This window comes from Dermacentor variabilis, chromosome 1, assembly GCF_050947875.1.
Source record: "Dermacentor variabilis isolate Ectoservices chromosome 1, ASM5094787v1, whole genome shotgun sequence".
NCBI classification, from domain to species: domain Eukaryota; kingdom Metazoa; phylum Arthropoda; class Arachnida; order Ixodida; family Ixodidae; genus Dermacentor; species Dermacentor variabilis.
The window spans coordinates 231468091-231486839 of record NC_134568.1 but is presented as its reverse complement, the minus strand read 5'-3'; the positions used below and the strand labels follow the sequence as shown (position 1 = coordinate 231486839).

Here is an 18749-nt window from a genome sequence, read left to right as displayed (position 1 = left end):
TCACCGATTGCTGTTCTCATATGTTGATCCCTTGTGTTGCCAAGTTCGAGCGCTTGCTTATTGACATGCATGATTAGTCGACGGTGTACGTGCTCCCTGTCTGAGAACCACATCGGGCATTTTGTAGATGGTCTCACGTGCTTTGAGGGTATCATTGTGTGCTTTCTACGTGAACAGTGACATGGTATGATTGTGATTTTGCTTACATTTGTGTGGGAATTCTGCTTAAATTTTGCAGGCAATGAGAGGGTCTAATTACAATGGTTAAGTGGCACAAAGAGCAGGAGCGCAATGTAAACTGCTCTTTGCGAGCATGTTCTATGCACTAGGGCTGCGATTCCACTATACAAGATTGATTCCACTATGCTTGTGTTGGCCTTGGACAGTCCCTGACAGCTGTATCATGTGACCGCAATGTGTTCTTCTGTCGGGGCTAATCAGACCGAAAGCTGCGAATGGTTTGCGGACAGTCCTGGAATGCATAATCGAAGAAGCCGACTGATTACTGGACACAATGGCAATCTCAGAGGCCATGCATCAGTGCACCACTCCATTCACCATGACTTCGTTCATTTACACAAGGCGGCCCCAATTTTCGACATGAGCTTGCTCGAAACAGAAAGCAATTGTGCCCTCACGCTAAGAAAAGTTATCAGAAGCACGATCCAAGCAAAATAACTCCCTGCGGTGCTTTTTGGTTACGTGATGGTGCATGACCTGGTGGCACTGTTTCACCATCGAGTGATTCCACAGGTCATTCTTGTACTGCTTTCAGAGCCAATTTAAAAGTACAATTCCTTGTTTATAGGATATAAGCCAGCTCGTTTTTGTCAATTTGACACACAATCTTCCCATTCCCGTCACAATCCAGACATACTCTAAGTGGTAAGAGTCCCGTTAATTGTAAAGCTGCATTGTTGTGCGAGTTCTGCCGGTGTTGGTTCTATGCGTCCAGCGTTTGTTCATTCACATGCTACAGTGAAACCTTGTTAATGCGTACCTGGCAGAAACGCAGCATAACCACACACTGAACGGTAGTACGTAAACACCAATTAAAAATTTGCATTTCTTGACATGCGCGGGGCTGCTAGCAACACAGAAATAAATGTCGTGCCACAATAAATGTTATGTACAATACACACTATGAGCTCCTTTTTCTTCTTTATTTCACAGGCGGGAAAAAATTTCATCTCTCTCACTCGACCGTGTGATAACACAAAGGTGAGCAGCATTTCAAAACACTGTCAAGGAACACAGTAGCCCAGCGGTTGACTCATGCAGCTTTCCCTGATGTGCGCGTGTGCATTTGTACAATGATTGCTACTGAGCGAAACCGCCGCCACTCCATTGAAATGCAAGACTTTTTTCCATGTGGTGCCGATCCTCCCGTGCAATTTGTGTGCAGTGTGTCGCCTATTTAGTTCACACTGTCATTGGGCTCCAGTCGTCGTCACTGGGGACATTGCGATGTAAATGGGTAAAAACCGAACTAATGAGATATGTTGTTTGTCAGAGCACTCGGTGAGATAAAATCAGTTTCCTCTTGTCTTGAGAAAGGAAACATATACATGGTGGTATCACATACGTGAACGTCCACCTGTGAATGGAATAATTGCATGCCTGTGAGAGAACTAAGCAGTGCCTCACTTTAGCACTTTGGGGGATTACAATTGAGATGAAAATCAAAACAGAAGACAGAGGTAAACAGGAAGATTGAAACTTGAAGTCGTTAAACAATGGGATGTCCCTGGAACCAACATTTCAACAAGGGGACTTGTCTTCGTCAGGGCACATATGGAAATCAATTTTTGTGAACCCTTTAAACAGAAATGGCACACACTAGCATAACAACAATTAAGCGCATGGCAGTAAATAGGGTGAAGCACAGATATTTCTTACCACTATAGTCAAAAAGTAGAACTCGTTCTGGTGGGAATGGGACATGAAGCTCGGAGAGGTAACAGCACCTCCTGGGCCACACTAGGGTCTGCTTTGTTCGTAAAAGACATATCCTTTCTTTTCAAATGTGCAGTCGGTAAAGTACATATACATCTTTGTCAACTTCAGACTTTTCTCCACAGCACATGTACAGCTGTGGAGCAAAAAAATATTTTTTAGTGTGCAGAGGAACTTTGTTGTCAGCATGGCGAGCTGTTACCAGTAAAACAGAGAGAAAGTAAACTTGTCTGTTAAGAATGCGTGTTGTAAAGATTGCCCGCTGTCCTTATAGGCAAATTGAATGTACTTGATTTGCAGACACAAGCTGGCCCTGAGCGAGTGGAGCTGCCAGTGCCACGAGTTTCTGAAGGTGCCACACGAGTGCTGCTGGGGGCCGAGGGGTCCCCGCCAGGTGAGCTGTGGCTTGAGGAAATGGCTGCACGGGCAGCACATGGGGGCATCCTACCCCTGACCTTTCGGCCACAGCTCAGCTGTCTCAGTTCTAGCACGGACAATAGCGCACGGCCCCTGGCAGTTGTACTCGGTAGGTAAAAGCCATACATCTTCTATCCTTGCAGGGAATGGGCACAGACTAGTGCTCCTGGAACTTTTTCTTTGCCCTGAAAAGAACTGAAGAAGCTATTCAGAATGAGGGAGTGTGCTACCACCATTTGACTTTTAGTTGCCATGATCACAAGTTAATAATTTCTTGATTACTATAAGCTGACAATTTTTGTTCTTATTCCATAGCATGGTACAACACTTGGTGTGTCATCGATGTATGGCTCTTTGTTGTGTTGCTTGCACATATTTCTTGCTTTCCTAATTTTATTATTGCACATTTTCTTGCTTTTTTTCCTAATTTTATTATGTCATATTTTTTTATGAGCCAACTCTCCAACATTGCGCTTAACTGGTTATTTTGAAATATTACATCAATATGGTGCATAATATGGTCTTCAAAGACATGTTCAAGTGCATAATAAATATGAAAATATGTGCAGATAAAAAAGGACGACATACAAAAGGATGTCCTTCTCTTGGGCACCATAGCTGACCACGCTTAGTGCCTGCACTTTGTGTACTAAGGATATTCGACCTGAAAAAAATGGTGCACTTTTGCCCGAAAGGAGGAGCATTGATGACGATAGCAATGAGACAACTACAGTGCAGTTCACATATAACAATACAGTAGAACCCCGCTGTTACGTTCCTCACTGCTGAGTTTTCCCGGCTGCTACGTCGCTTTCATCCGGTCCCGGCATAGCTTCCATAGGATCCAATGTATAAGGAACCCCGCTGTTACGTAGTAGCTGTGAAGACGTTCCCGCATGATGCGTCGCAACCCGAACCTGCCTGGGCTAAAGTAGGCAACGCGCTCCAACCGCCACTTTGGCTTTTGACGAGTTTTGACCGGGCTTGGCCGGGCTTGGCTATTGAACTGGCTGCAAGAAGCCGCACGCCAGTTTGAGAGGCTGCCACTAGGTGGCCATTCGTGAAAAATGCTCTCACTATCATCACTGTGATTACGGTCACCGCATGGTTTGTTGGGCGGGTCGACTCACGCGACTGAATCACGGAGGAAGGAAACCCAGGGGAGGTCCTGACGTCACTCTAAAGAGAAGCCGGAAGTTGGCGTTGCTCCGCCTATCGGGCCAGCTCTCCTCTCTTGTTTACATTTCTTGCGAAACCACGCAGCGCTACCGGGCCGCTCGGGCTTGCGAAACCGGGCTCTGGCTTGTGCTACCGGGCTTGCGAAACCGGGCTGCTCGGACACGCGCGCTCCGCAGCAATACTAAACAAACGTTAGCACGTTAGCATGATTACGCCAAAGAGGGCAAAATTTCCCGCGGATATTCATTCGTCCGTTGCCGTTGCCTGGCGCGGTGACGACGAGTAGCACGAGCCGCGTGATGCCGGGGGGTTGCCAAATCCTAGCTTTGGAGAAGCCATCGTGGCTCTGGACCTCCTCCGCAGGTACGTCGCACCTCACAGCGACGCTGACAGCAATGCGGCCTTCCAGGCTATTGAGAAACGTGTGGTGATTTCTAGCGAGCGAAAGAAACGGCAAGCCACCATTCTAGACTCTTTTTAGGTCCTAAGCGCACTCTGTGGAAATAAATTGTCTATAGTTGAAGCTGCACTTTTTTCATTCATTTTCGGAGCTTTCCTCACTGTTGCGTTTTCCTGGCTGTTACGTTTTTTTTCCTCGGTCCGGTGAAAAACGTATGAACGGGTTCCACTGTATATCGGTTATAATGATGAGTTGACTTAAGAGTAGAGCGATGAGAAAAACAACCCATACATTACAATATTTTATTTACCGCACATTGGATATAACAATACAAATTTTGCCTTCTGGACGGTGTTTTCCATGCAGAATAATTGTAACATTCGTGTGGCAAAGTTCCCCTTAACTCTTTCGTTACCACGAGAAAATTGTCATTTCTTATAGGTCTTGAGGTCTTGCAAAAAAATTATTTACCACTACAAATAATATTCCAGCACACATTGCAGCATAGCATATTGTGCATAATGAAATGCTCTTTCCAAAAACATCGTTGCAAAACAAAAAATTTTATAAGGTAAAACATAAAAATTCTAGAAAGCGCCATTTTTGCTGTGAGCTGATAAAAACAATAATAAAAAAACATATCTACAAAAGCAATAGTATCAAAGAAAATTCAGAATATACATTTCAAAGGTAAATAACCCAGAAATAGTGTCTGAAAAAATAAATGCTCAGTACACGGCTGTTCTTCGGATACGAAAAGAAACTAAGACCAATTCATCGCTCATGCCATGCGGTGAAGCAGTTCCTCTATATTGTGAAGCATAGATGCACTCCGCACTTTTCCCACAAAACGCCTGGTTTTTGTTCAACTTTGTGGGCCTCGTAACACATTTTGCAGTTCTGTCTTTTTGGCATCTTCTGAGAATGGTCCGATGAGAAGTCGAATGAACATATTTCGCCAGTTCGTCTTGAGTCATGCACCTCTTCCAGGGCCGATCGCTCTCAGCATAGCTGGGCAACTACAAGATTATGCATCCAAGCATAACTGTTTGCATTTTGTAGATTGCCTTAATCACCTCTGTAGAGAAGAGGAGTAGAAATAAATCCCACGCCATTGTAAACTTTCTTGTGCTGATTCGTAGTGCTGGGCAGAGATGTGCTACAGGCAGCCTTCTTGGCATTAACAGAAGTTTTTTTGCTGCTGATCGCAGCACATCATAACTGCATGAAGTATGCACCCTGTAGATAATGAGCAGAGCTCTCAGGTCATGCAAAAAGATCGGCACATAAGCAGGCACAAGGAAGGAGACCGCTCATTGTCATAAAGGAAACTCGCCGGTGAACAGCTGCGGATCTCCCATGCCGACTCAAAACATCGTTGTCATCAGAACTTGAATTTCCTTTGCTGTCATCTTCACAATCATAACTCTAGTCCTTATCACTAAATTGAAGTACGGGTGTAGCATAGTTTCGAGTACGACGCTTATCTCGTGACGCAGCCGCGTGGTACGACACCATGGGAGCGACTTTCGATAACTGCGCAGTGATACCGGCAGCGCCCCTTGTCTGAGTTTTACAAGAGAAGTAAAAGCTAAACTCATTGAAACTGGTTGAAAATGCCAGGTGCACATGTTGGGCATGCGGCGGACCTTCAGAAATACACTTTGACGGAATAAAATAACACGGATTCCAAACCAAAGCTCACTAGTGAAAAGCTGGTGTCATTCTTGGTTATCACCACTCGGCACTGTCGGATGGCAAAGCCGGCAATATAATTTAATTCTTGACTTGCTGGGTGTCATTTGATAACAAAATTTTGATGCTAGCACAGTGTAATTGTGAGTGGCATGATTTTTCGTCGAGCGCGGCAAAAGGTGACAACCACGCCTCTTTTCGCTACAACACAGGCACATTAGTTTGCAAAAAGATCTGTCAAAAATCGCATCGCCGGAGTGCAAAAATTTAAACTGATTCTGAAAGTTCAGTGCCTGTGCTAACTACTCGATCGCCTTAAGTGGATAATAAACGGCTCCAACACGCCGAAATCGGTGATCTAAAACATCGATCCTTAGTGATCGATTTGAATAGGTGTGGTAATGAAAGAGTTAAAAGAACAATGCTAAGGCGAGGCGGAAAGTTTGCCTACGAGAGCTCATATCTGCCGCCATTACCGCGCAGCGCGTCCCGCCCATGCACTGATTGCTAGAGCTATAGAGAGCATTGCGAGTTGGTGCAGCGCACCACAAGATGGTGCTAGCGGCTTCGCGTCCGCGTTGCCCATGATTGTACTCCACTATGCTATGGAACCATGTTCCATATGTGAAAAGAAAGAGGAAACGAAAAAAAAAAGAAACGAAGTGGTGCCTGTCTTTTTTACACTCTCTCAGCGAGCACAGAAATGCCCCGCGGAAGCAGCAGACAGCCCAGTTAGTAGAAGATTGTGCCAACAAAGCACAAAGAGTCAGACAAAGGTGCAGATTTTGCAAGACTGGATAGCTGCGATCATGACAACGGCAACCAGGAGCCATGCCGATCAACATAAAAATGATGGCCTTTGTGCGCCAGGGTGAAGCCCCCATGATAGTGAAACCAATACGGTGGTAGCTGCTGACATTGCTGAACTCTTGGGAGCATGCTGCTATTGACAATGAAACAGGTGGCGCTTTGATTGAGTAGTTTCTGAATGCAGATAGTGTTGCCTCATTCTGCAAAGAGATACCCTACAAGGCGCTCGTTGTAGCGACAGACGGCAGCATTGTGCGATGAAGGTGACTACAGGAGTGGCAGTGACGATGAGATTGACAATGGCCTGTCTTTGACATCGACCCCGATTGAGTCGCTGATTGATTTCATGCAAGCTAATTTATTTCTGCCAGTGTATGCGCAGCAGCTGGACACGTTGCATACTGTAGTTGTGAACCTGAAGTTTCCATGAAAGCATGTGCAGATTTCTGACTACTTCAGCACGCCTAACGCTTCACACGCTGTTTGGATGTACAAATAAACATTTTATTTTTCACTGCCTATTTTCTACAATGCTTACCTTTAGTACAAGTTGCAAATTTGGCTTCATAGTTTCGAAGGTATGTTTGGATTTTTTCTTCTTTTTATTCTTTTTAAACGGCAATGCAGATGTAGTAGTGGTGATTGGTTATAACGATTGGATTTTTTGTCCTTCTTGATATCGTTACAAGTAGACTGCATTGTACACGAAATAAGGTTTGTAGTTTTATCGTTGTCTTGCATGCTCAGGCAAACATGAACAGATCTCACTCGATCACCACGAACACTTGCTGTCACAACACGAGCGAATGCTTCGCACCGTGTCTCTTAAAATTGAAATTACGCGACCACCAACACTAGACGCATGGGAACAAAATGCGCATCAAGGCACCAACCATCTTTGCTCAGCCGTTGCACTTGATGCAGATTACCTCTAAGATATGGCACATAGCCCATGTATGGACAGCCATGTGCAGCAACAGCAAGGGTTAAGGAAGAGAGACGCATGCTCCACTACAGCATCTCTCATAACCTAGGTGTAGCTTTGGGATGTTGCAGCTGATCAATTTAATGTTCATTACAGTAAAGCTTGTTAATTCACAACTTGTTAATTTGGAATTTCAGATAACTTGAAGTAGCCGCCGCGGTCTGTCCAACAATGTATTGAAAGCAGTGTGTAATGCATCCTGCTAATTCACACTGAAATTCGCTCTGCCACCAATAATTCGAACTCCGCGCCATCGTGGATGGGCAGAGTGCTAGTGCACAAGAGCACACTGGTGACGCTGGCGTCGCCGTGGGGGCCACGCGTGGCCAGCGCCTCTGTTGCAGGTCGGTTCTCTCCCTCTCTCAAGACCTTCGCGATAAAAACGTGGATGCGGCACTGCGTGTTTATTTTTTTCTTTCTTTCTTTACATCTTTCTGTTACATCCTGGAGGCTACCTTCTTTCTCTACAAGGTGTTCTGCCGAGAAGCGTCACCAGGTAATGTTTGAAACATGGCAGCCGTGATGTTTATCGGCGCTCGCAGTACCAAAAAACATAGCCTTTGAGATTCAGAGACCAATGTCGCAGCAGGTTGTGGTGCGTTTCGCGGGTGCATTTTAGAGCGCAGCTCTTGTCCCTGCGCTGAGGGTCAGCGGCACAAAGACGCTTTTGTAGTTCGACGTTTTCAGCGCGCATCGCTTGCGGCCAGTCATGCTACGCCGCTTGTGCTGCGCTAGCCGAAATGCCGTCCCTTCTAGACTTCGATGCACATGCTGTTAACTGTTCTCTTCGGAGCATGCGCAGAACGATCCCCAACCCATGTGCTGCTTTGAACACTTTGAAAGGTTGTCTGCGACGATTGGCGAAGCGGCGTGGGCACCTTTTACACAGTGTATTGTGGGTCGGTGCAGTCGGCGTGAGGGTGTGCGTGCGAACGCCCACGCTACGTTGGACTGTATACGCGCGTTAACCGAGCAATTTTTTTTCTGACACATTATTTCGAGTTTTGTATAATTCGAATTTTCATAGCATCCCCTTGGAATTCGAATTAACGAGCTTTTACTGTAATAAGCTCAATAATTCAGGTAACCATGAAATGATTTCTCAGTTTATGACTCCTGTATGTCTGCTTTTATGGGCCTGTGCCTTTCTACACCAGCTTTCTTTTAGCTTTTGCTTTGAACTATGTTAAATTTTGCCTGAAATGCCATGCTTGACTTACACCTCGTACTGGCAGCATCGGTCCATGTAAGCCTGCTGTACTGCATTTTTGTGTATAATGTTGGCAAGCTTTGACCATGCACATTACTGTATAACGAACACATGGTGGTGCCTACTTCTAGCATTGTGGAAACGGTAGTAGTACACTCAGCCAGGTTGTTTTATAACAGATGTAAATGCTATTTATATGAAAATCAGTGATACTCGCACTTCCTTTTGTGCAAGAGATCTACTGTTGCTAAGTGCCATCTTGCGTGCACTGAAATGGCTGTTATTTCGCTGTCTTGTTTAAGAAATGCTAAGGTAATTAACATGTTATATTCTTGAGGAATGTAAATATGCCTGATGCTTGAATGCTTTGATTACGTTGAGTCAACATCCGATTTTTCGGAATCCCTAGAGGCTGCGTAAACATCTGAAAAAATGAATGCATTCCTTTTACTGCCCCCAAGGGCTCAAATCGACACAGGCACGCCTGAAATAGCTCTGAATGCCTGCCAGTACACTTATTAGGCATATCGGTGCTCATACTGTCACAGGAGATGGCGGGTGCGCGCGGGTATAATTAAGGAACACACGCTGTGTCCCATGACAATTGCCCCTTCCCGCTCTTGGTATGCTTCACCGCGTAAGACTGCTGTATTGAGGCGAAGCTGACCTTTGGGAACTGACATTATGCAACGCGTTGCGCTTACCGAGCTTCAAAGCCATTCGCGAGGATTACGAAGGTGGAGACTCGAAGTCAGCGCCATTGCTGACAGTGGTGAATTCTTTCAATAAAACACATGGCACTGAACAGAATGAAGGTTGGTAGTGAACGTCGAAGAGCAGGTAGGCCTTAGCGTTTCCGCGTTGGTAGCTATGGCTGCCAGTGGATCTGTGTGCGAGAGCGCCTGTTCGAAGGGGCAAGATAATCAAAATGGTAGCAATAGTGGCTTTGATAACACCATTTTGGACCTGCGGTCATGGCAATAAGTCTTAAAAATCAGACGGCAAAAGGTTTGTCTCCAAAATTTCAAACATTGACTCTGGGGTATGTGGTGGTGCAGCAAAGGCACCTGAATTATCAGGCATGTATGAAAAATCGGGCGTCAAGAATATCGGTCGTTGAATGTAATGTACTCATGGCTTAGTAATCAAAAATGTAGTTGGTGTGTAGAACAATAAACTTTCTTTTGCATGTCTCATCTGCAGAAACCTTTGATAAGTATTTGCTCTGTAACCTGCTCTGGAAGTCTCTGTGACTCGTGTGCCTCTCAGCCTATTCAGTTGGGAGCAGCCCATTACGTACTTCATGTCGCAGCTGATGTTGAATTTCATATTTTGCAGAACCAATCACAGTTGAACTGGAGCTTCACAATCCTCTCCAAATAGCTCTGCAGCTGACCGACATGTATCTTCTGTGGACTTTCACTGCATCAGATGACAGTGGTGTTGTCAGCAATGACAATGACTTAGGGCAAGTGAGTATTATAATATTGCTGCTTTTTTCTTAGCTAGCTGTAATCGCTTGTACTGACTGCTTGTACTGACTGCTTGTACTGACTTCCCCTTCAAGCGCCCCAGGGTTCTCCACGTGCTGGGCGGCAGTGGAAACACAGCCCACCGCTCCTGGTTTACTGCCCTCTGCACTAGTCGACCGGTCGAAATTTCATATATTTTTTTTCTCGCTATCCTCAGTTATTTCTTTATCTCATGGGGAAATCTTAGAAAAATGATATAGGATTAAGAAAATCACACTTTTATACTCGTCTGTCAACAAAAATCGGGTGTCAGGAGGTGCAATTGCACTGGGAAAATCTGGCGCCACCATCGATGGGAATTTCCTAATGGACACTGTGCTGTCATGGGAATGACGGTGTGCACCTGTGCGATGCTTGTGTTGGCTGGTACTGAGCAAGGCTTTGCCTAAAACATGGATATTGCTGCACAGATTATTCATATTTAAAATAAAATCTTCATAAAAGGTTTTAATACCTGTATTACATATTTCAGTTAAGCTTATACACCTGCAGTGTTTAATCAAGCAAAGAAAAGTGCAGAACAGACGTCAAATTATTGCAATACGAGTGTGGACCTTGTCTTCTGTCCTCCAACTTTAGTAGCCTGCCGATACTTTTTACGTTTCATATGATTGTACATCTACGCACAAGTCCTGATAATTGAATAAAACACAAACTGTTTTAATAGAAAGAAAATCTATTGTGAAAAATGGAATGGTGCCAGATGTGCCTTCAAGGTGTTCTGGCTTTTTGAGAACTATGCCAGTCTGAAGTCACCACATCCGTCCATTCATTCCCATGCATACAATTGCAGTGCCAATTTTCCCCTTAGGTATTATTGTGAGACACTCAATAGTTGATGCAACACCGCCAGTTTGAATCGTAGTAAAGTAGAGAGATCTGAGCTATAGATAGCCGCAGTGCAATTTAAAAAAAAATAGAAGTGCTGTGCAAAAAAAGGCAAGAGAAGCGAACAAAAAGTGGTAAAACTAGCGTTGCAATTTGTTGCTGCTGCCATGTGGACACAAAAGTGCTCCTAGTGGATGACACAGATTCGAATTAGTGATGCATGTCTCGTGCACACATTCAGAAGTGGTGAGCTGTGCATTTCTTTGTTCCCGCAAAGATTGACAATTGCCGTAGGTTGCGTCGCTGGCTTGTGTTAGTTTTGTTAAAGGGAAGCTGAAGAGTCTGTCGAATTCAATAAGACTCTCATATACGGATGTGGGAGCCTTATAAACCGTGCAGGTAAAATTTTGGGGGGATTTTTCACTTAGGAGCGACGTAATCGTTGGTTAAAATTGCGCTGTCGTTCCGCCCCCCATCGAGAGACGCGCGCTGCTGCTGACGCCGACGATGCGAGCAGAGACTGAAAACCGCGCCGTAGTGACATCAGCACTGGTATTCCGTTCCTTCGCAGTCTCCACGACCGTACCTGACCGTGCTTATTTCTGCGTGCGTGCCGTCATAATCTGCTTCGCTCGACCCTACATTCCTTTGTTTGTGTCTATGTAGAGTGGTAGTTGATGTGCGCAGCATCAGTTGAACTTGTAGGCCGATCATGCCGGTGTTCTGTGCAGCCTACGGTTGCATGAACACCAGCGGCCATGACGATGTTTTGATGTTCCATTAGTTCCCGCAAGACAAGAAGCTTTCAGCTAAGTGGGAGGCTGCTGTGAAGCGAAAGAACTTCAAGCGCTCAAGAACAACAGTGCTGTGCTCTAACCACTTCCATGACGACGATTACTACCAGAGTTTATCAATAATGCGTGCTTTGGGTTCTCCTTCGTGTTAGCCCGCAGAACGGAAGATGCATGTTTATCTACCACCCTTGACGCAGGTTTCATCACCAAGCGCCGCGAATTTTATATTCGCACGTGTGTTGTGAAACAGCCTGCATGCAGCTACCATAACGCAGTGCAAGTGTAAAGTTTGCATGTGTTGGAAAGCCGGCTCACGCCAGGATACTGCGCTCCTCCTTCTCTCGCGCACATAGAAAAACCAACCATCTCACGTAGCCGACGGAATTCGCCGGTTACGAGTAGCGTGCAGATGGCACGCTGATGGAGGTTCACATGCTACAACAGCCGGTAAACTTTTCCCACGTTTAAACCGTCTGTGTAGATTGCCGACAGCTTTGGGGAAGCGCATAAATGCCGAAGATTGCATCACCACTTACGTTCTACGAGAAGGCATGCAGGAACATTACACTACAGTTCTTTGCCCGGAAACGTACTCACTGGATCGCTGAGTGCAGCTTGGGAAAAAACATACTCGCCAAAGAACATTTCCAACACAAGGAGATGCTAACACTTCGCCTTCGTTTGCGTGGAAGCACTGCTTGCACCAGCATTTTTTGCTTCTTGGAGAGGCCGACTCTTCGCAATCGGCTCGTACATGTAGGGAGTAAAGTATAAACACCATACAAGTGATCTTGCATGCGACAGCGACAAGCGAGGCGATGGCTGTCGCATTCACTCGTCGCCTACAAGCTGAACTCCACACGAGCGATGGCTTTGAGCAACGACTTCCTGGTATGAGGGCAGCAATATACACATGCTTTATCAATTTAAGTCGATGTATTTTACTGTAAAAAGGAGCATAAAATATTTCTGAAGGTTTTGCGCTAGGTTCCTATTCTTTCATGTGTAAAATTCAATGGTTTGCTCGTTCCGCGCAAGAAACGGTAGTATTTGAGTTATGTACATCCAGTTCTGGCTTCGCACTATTGGCTAGTCGCTCATAGTACTTCCGGGCGACGAGCGACAAGTTCTAGATTTATAGAAATGAGCGATCGAGCAACAACACCGAGGGATCTGTTCAAACGACGGTCTGTTTTGTCACTCGAAGCTGTCGCCCGTCGCCGTCGCGCGCAAAGTCGCTCTCGTGGGGTTTGGACTTAACGCCGAACTCCTCAGAGAAACGCAAACTCTCGAAATTTTCCATGGCCGTCTTAGCAAAACGGCACCAAACTACCTTGCACCGTGCTTCGTCTGTAGCACCAGCAGTCGGTCCGGACGAACACCATTGTTGACGTCACTAGGCGCCCGACTAATTACAGGCGGAAGCGAGGTGCGCGAGCTGCCTTGAGTCTGCTGCTGCACTTTTTGTCGAAATAAAATCTGTTTGCGCTTCCTTTCGCTCAATTTCGATGCAATATTCGAATTCAGAGGGTTGAAAACCATGACGTACTGCTCTTCACTCATTTTTTCTGGAAAAGCTTTCAGCTTCCCTTTAATGTGCCAAAAAATGCAAACTTGCTGACTGTAGAAATCAAAATGGCAGAGGGCCATAATGTAAAAGAAAAAGGGAGAAAGGCTTAGACAGTTTGGAACAAAATTACCATGTCTTCTACATCATGTATGCAGATCAATCTGAGAAATTGAATGAGGCACCGTACTGCGTGTGAAATTTTAGTCCTCGTTTTGTACATTCGTTTTGTAATGTTTGTGATGGTTCTGAGGGGAATCCCAAATAATTCAGCGCGTCTGAAAAATTTGTTGGCGACTTACTTTCCTCTATATTATCTTTTTTTCTTTCTTTTTCTGTGTTATACCCCAGTTAAGCAAGCAAGTTAAGTGCACTTACGGAGATCGCACTCGGCTTTAAGTGCACTTTCCCAAATCTAAACGTCACAAGTGGAGTGTACTTGCAGAAGAGTGCGCTATGGTTGGAGTGCATTCAGGGAACGCATTTTGCTGGTCGAGTTTCAATGGTACAGCGGTTTCGATGATACAAAATGTAATGCATAGAAAAAGGACACAGAAGTTCATTCTAGCTGTCGAACAGCTTTTAAGAAAATAATCGGAACAGAACTCGCTCATATTCTGTTCTAGCAGGATCAAATGCTGCCTCTCGCCTGCCCTATTTGGCTAGGCATTCGTCTTGGCCAGCCTTGACTTGTAACACTCTTGTGATAAAAATATTTGTGTTTTTTGTTGAGTAAATATAGATTAAAAGTGTTTTTTATTTATAATACAACTAAAGCAATTGCTTTTTAGAACGTTATTTTAATCTGCATCTTCAAAAAACATGATTTTAGTCTGTCGCAATATTTTAGTGCAAGTGTGCTCTGTTTTCCTGTTTAGCACTGCGTAGCCTGAAGTGTCACTCAAGGTCCCGAAGTGCACTCCCCGTAAGTGCACTTACGGGGAGTGCACTTACGGTCTGAGTACCAGCTTGGAACTCTATTTTGATTTCATCATTTTAGGACGGTGACCTTGACGGAATCATTAAAACTGATGTCCTGAGTGAGATCCTCCTAGAACCTGACCAGACACAGAAGGTAAGTGGCATGTAAAAGTAGTGATGCTATGCTGTGATGCTTTATCCATGCACATGGCCACACATTATGTGTGCTTGATGTGGCAGGGAGATGTGTTCTATGCACTAAGAGAAACCAGCTTAGCTGGACCTGCTAAAAAATTTGCTCACTTTGGGTATACAGTAGAGCCTCATTCATACGTTTTGGGGGGAAAAAACGCAATAAAAAATATGCTAACCGGGAAAACATATTGTTACGGAAGGATGAGAGAAGAAGAAGAAGAAGGTCAGAGACGCTGGCTGCTGCGTGTTGTTGGTGGTCATCCATCTTAACTATTCTGACTCATCCTGTATATATATTGTAAATATAGTTTTTATATACTTGCAACATCCCCGTAACATATTGGTGAGAGGTGCGGGGTACCACGGCTGGAAGCGAAGCTCCGCAGTGGACGTCACATCACCGTCCGCACCATGAATGACGGTGAGCATGCAGGATCAACGTCATTGCCGCCTCCTACGTCACCTTCACCAGCTACGTCGCTCTTACCTTCGGTTGTCGTTGTGCAACCCAAGGATCCTGAAACTTTCTGCGGGACCGACGGCGCCGACGTTGAAGATTGGGCGGCCATGTACGAATGCGTGAGTGGAATCAACAGAGGGGACCCTACGCTTATGCTAGCTAACCTGTTGTTCTACCTAAGCGGCACGGCAAAGGTGTGGTACGAAAACCACGAAGAGGAGCTAACCAGCTGGGACCAGTGCAAAGAGAAATTGACAGAGTTGTTTGGCAAACCAGCTGGCCGTAAAATTGCCACAAAGCAGGAACTGGCCTCCCGTGCCCAATCCCCCACGGAGTCCTATGTCTCGTACATCCAGGACGAGCTGGCACTTTGGTGAGTGCTTTGGGGAAGCTGTTGTAGCGGGTGCCTACTGCTCTCGATTGCGCATGCCTTGCACCTTTTCCTGCTCACACAAGATCTGGTGGCCAGAAAACATATCACACAGTTGCAGTTTCGTGACGTACTAAACATTGGTGCCGAAAGATGTGTTTTCCTGGAACATATTAACCAGTAAAAAAGAAGTGTAAGTGTATTGGGTCATTTTTTGTGTTCTCGATTGAAATCGTTCATGCCAGAAACTCGTGCGAAACAGGATTGTATCAATGAGGTTCTAGTGTATGTGAAAAGAGGGCAAGCAGCCATACATTCATTACTATATTCATTTGATTATAAAACGAAGGTGCAGTTGGAGTATACCCCAGAAAAGCATGCACATTTAATATAAGGTACCGTATTATCTCGAATCTGATGTGCACTTTTCTTTTTGTAAAATGGGTCCAAAAATTGCGCGCGTGTTAGAATAGAGTATGACCCTGAATCTGCGTTATCATATTGCCCTCGGCATTTCAAAATGGCTGCCTCGTATGCACTTCGAGCCTATAGTCAGATACAACTCAAGTCTGCAGTGAAGCCCCGCCCACGCCCTCATAACTGCCAGCCACTGTTCCTCTGCGAGGCTGCAAATAGTTCATACTTCAAACTTTCCCTGTTACCTAAATATGGCGGTATCCACAAAAATAAAATTATAAGTGCGTAATTTTGTATGTTTTCATCCGTCTATTACAGCTGAACGGTGAAAGCCTAATTGTTTATTGAACTTAAATAAAAAGCTTGCTTCGCTGCAACTATTTATTGTAAAGTTTCACATCAGTTAGCAGTGAAGTTTCATGAGTAAAACGAGGTCAGCAGTGAAATTAACTGTTTCGCCGACTTTTGAAGAGTGGAAGGCTCAGACGCCATACACTTCGTCCGCGTCTTTTGCACGCCTCATCGCTTCCACCGATGAAAAGACTCTTCAAGAACAGCAGACGCTCCGGAGGTATCAAGTACGACGCCATTTTGAAATGGTTGCATGACAATGATTTTGTTTGCTTCTGTGATCGCCTGGCGGAGTAACAACCCTACGCGGTACATGTGCCTGCTGTTTTTTTAAGTTCTATCTTACTATAGCTGCCATAGCTTCGTCCATGTGCTGTAGTGTGGGCAAGGTCAATTCATATGGTCACGAATGTGAGGCTGAAATGCGGTTCCGTGCGATTGAAGCATGACTGCATCTCACGGGACATAACAGTAGTTGATCAAAATTATGCATCCAGTACATCACCAATGAAAACATTTGAAAAAGTACAGACAATGTCACTAAAATAGGAAAATTTGAAGTCACAGGCTGATTACTTCCAGCCACGAATAATTATGAGCATGAAACTGTGCAGGCTTCTGAAGTTTGCTCATGGCAATGCATACTGAGGTATGCCGAGATTGTATTACCATATTTAACACTGTAATGTCATCAAAACCCTCTTATGCATAGTCACAAAAAGTAATGGCAATATATATAGTACTAATCTTATAATATTTGATCAGTAGTTTTATTTTGTAACTGCCTTTCATTCAAGAATGATGTTTTAGCCATGTCTTCACTAGCAGAGAAAAACTACAGGTGGTGTGTGTGCTGTCTTAGTGAACGTTAAAGAGTGGGTTTTGTGAATTATTTACATGTGATGTTTATTTATTTATTTATTTATTTATTTACCCTCAGGGCCGAAGCATTACAGAGAGGAGTGGGTAGAGAATAAACACAGTGTATAGTAACATAATAACAAAGTAATAATGAACATATTAAACATAATACCACAAAGCATGGTAAGGTATGGTAAATCCTAATTATACAATGTTAGCTAAGGCATATTTAAATCGGGTATTATCATTAATGGAAACAATGTCGGGAAAAAAGGTGATTCCGATCTTGTGAAGCTCAAGGTAAAAAAGAGTAAAGAAAGGTTTTAGTATGGGGGGGGGGGCATGGCTCGATATCAACCTTAAAGCGATGGTCAACTGAAGAATGAATTCGTCACGGAGGGTAGGGTGATAGTAAAGCCGATGGAAAAGGTTCAAGCGAAAATTTTTTCGGCGGGATGATAGAGATGGAAGAGATATATCAGATTTCATAGAAGTTATACTAGCAGTGCGGTTATAACAGGAACAGATGAAGTGAGTAGAGCGATTCTGCACCATTTCTAGTGACGCAACCGAATTGTTAATGCTTGGATCCCAGACTGGAGGGGCGTATTCGAATTTAGATCGAATGAGTGTTTTATATAATAAGAGCTTTAAAGACGAAGGGGCTGCAGAAAAGTTATGGCGTAAGTAACCTAACATGCGGTTAGCGTTGTTAATTATCTTCTCAATATGCAGAGACCAACTTAGATTAGAAGTGATATCAACGTCTAAATACTTATAGGAGGAAACCGCGGCTAAGAGAGAGTTGTTTAGGTAATATGGAACAGGACTACTGAATTCGCGAGAGATACGCATCACTTTACACTTGTTAATATTTAATTCCATTAGCCAAGTATTGCACCAGTTAGATATAGAATTTAAATCTGACTGGAGAATGTTAGCATCGTTATCAGTAACTATTTCACGGAAAATAACACAGTCGTCAGCAAAAAGATGAATATTAGCAGAAACTAAAGAGGGAAGATCATTAATGAACATGAGAAAAAAAAAAGTGGGCCTAAAATGGATCCTTGTGGGGCTCCACATTGAACAGGACATTGGTTAGAGGAAAGTTCGTTGGCTACAACAAATTGGGAACGATTTGAAAGGAAATCTTTGATCAACATATAAAGACTACTATCAATATTAAGTTGACTAAGTTTATGAAAAAGAAGTATGTGGGAGACCTTGTAAAATGCTTTAGAAAAATCTAAGTAAATACAGTCAGCTAACGAACGATCAAGAATGCGGTGCAGTTTATGAGTAAATGATACGAGCTGCGTTTCACACGAAAATGATTTCCGGAAGCCATGTTGAGCTGGTGAGAAAAAGGAGTTAAGAAAGGCGACAAGGTTCGAGTATATAATATGTTCTAAGAGTTTGCAGCATGTGCTAGTAATGGAAATGTTTCGATAATTACATGGTGAACTTTTATTGCCCGATTTGAAGATTGGAATCACCTTCCCAATTTTCCATTAGGTTGGAAGAGTTGATGTGTCAAGTGATTGCTGAAATATTTTTGTTAGTATAATTGAACTGTAGACGCAAGTATATTTGAGAAATTAGCAATCAATAGAATCATAACCAGGGGAGGAATGGTGCTCTAAGTTATTGATGAGTTTCGTAATTCCAGCCATGTCAACAATAATGGGAGGCATGAATGGGTAACTGTAATGAAAAATGTTTAGAAGATTAGTATTTGTAACTACGGAGAAATTTCTTGCGAAGGTGTCATTAAGAATAGTAGCACATTGGTTAGGTG

At 44.1% G+C, this 18749-nt stretch overlaps 1 protein-coding gene across 2 annotated transcripts in view; it reads left to right on the top strand.

Annotated features, from left to right (window-relative positions):
* Positions 1 to 18749, top strand: part of l(3)76BDm (trafficking protein particle complex subunit 8 homolog l(3)76BDm) — a 142955-nt gene that overhangs the window by 54499 nt on the left and 69707 nt on the right. Inside the window, exons 14-17 of one of the 2 annotated variants that reach the window (XM_075670812.1) lie at positions 1174 to 1221; positions 2257 to 2482; positions 9991 to 10124; positions 14374 to 14448. In XM_075670812.1, the coding sequence (XP_075526927.1) occupies positions 1174 to 1221; positions 2257 to 2482; positions 9991 to 10124; positions 14374 to 14448 (483 nt within the window). The remainder of the gene's footprint in view (positions 1 to 1173; positions 1222 to 2256; positions 2483 to 9990; positions 10125 to 14373; positions 14449 to 18749) is intronic. The other variant, XM_075670813.1, reaches the window with a different exon arrangement.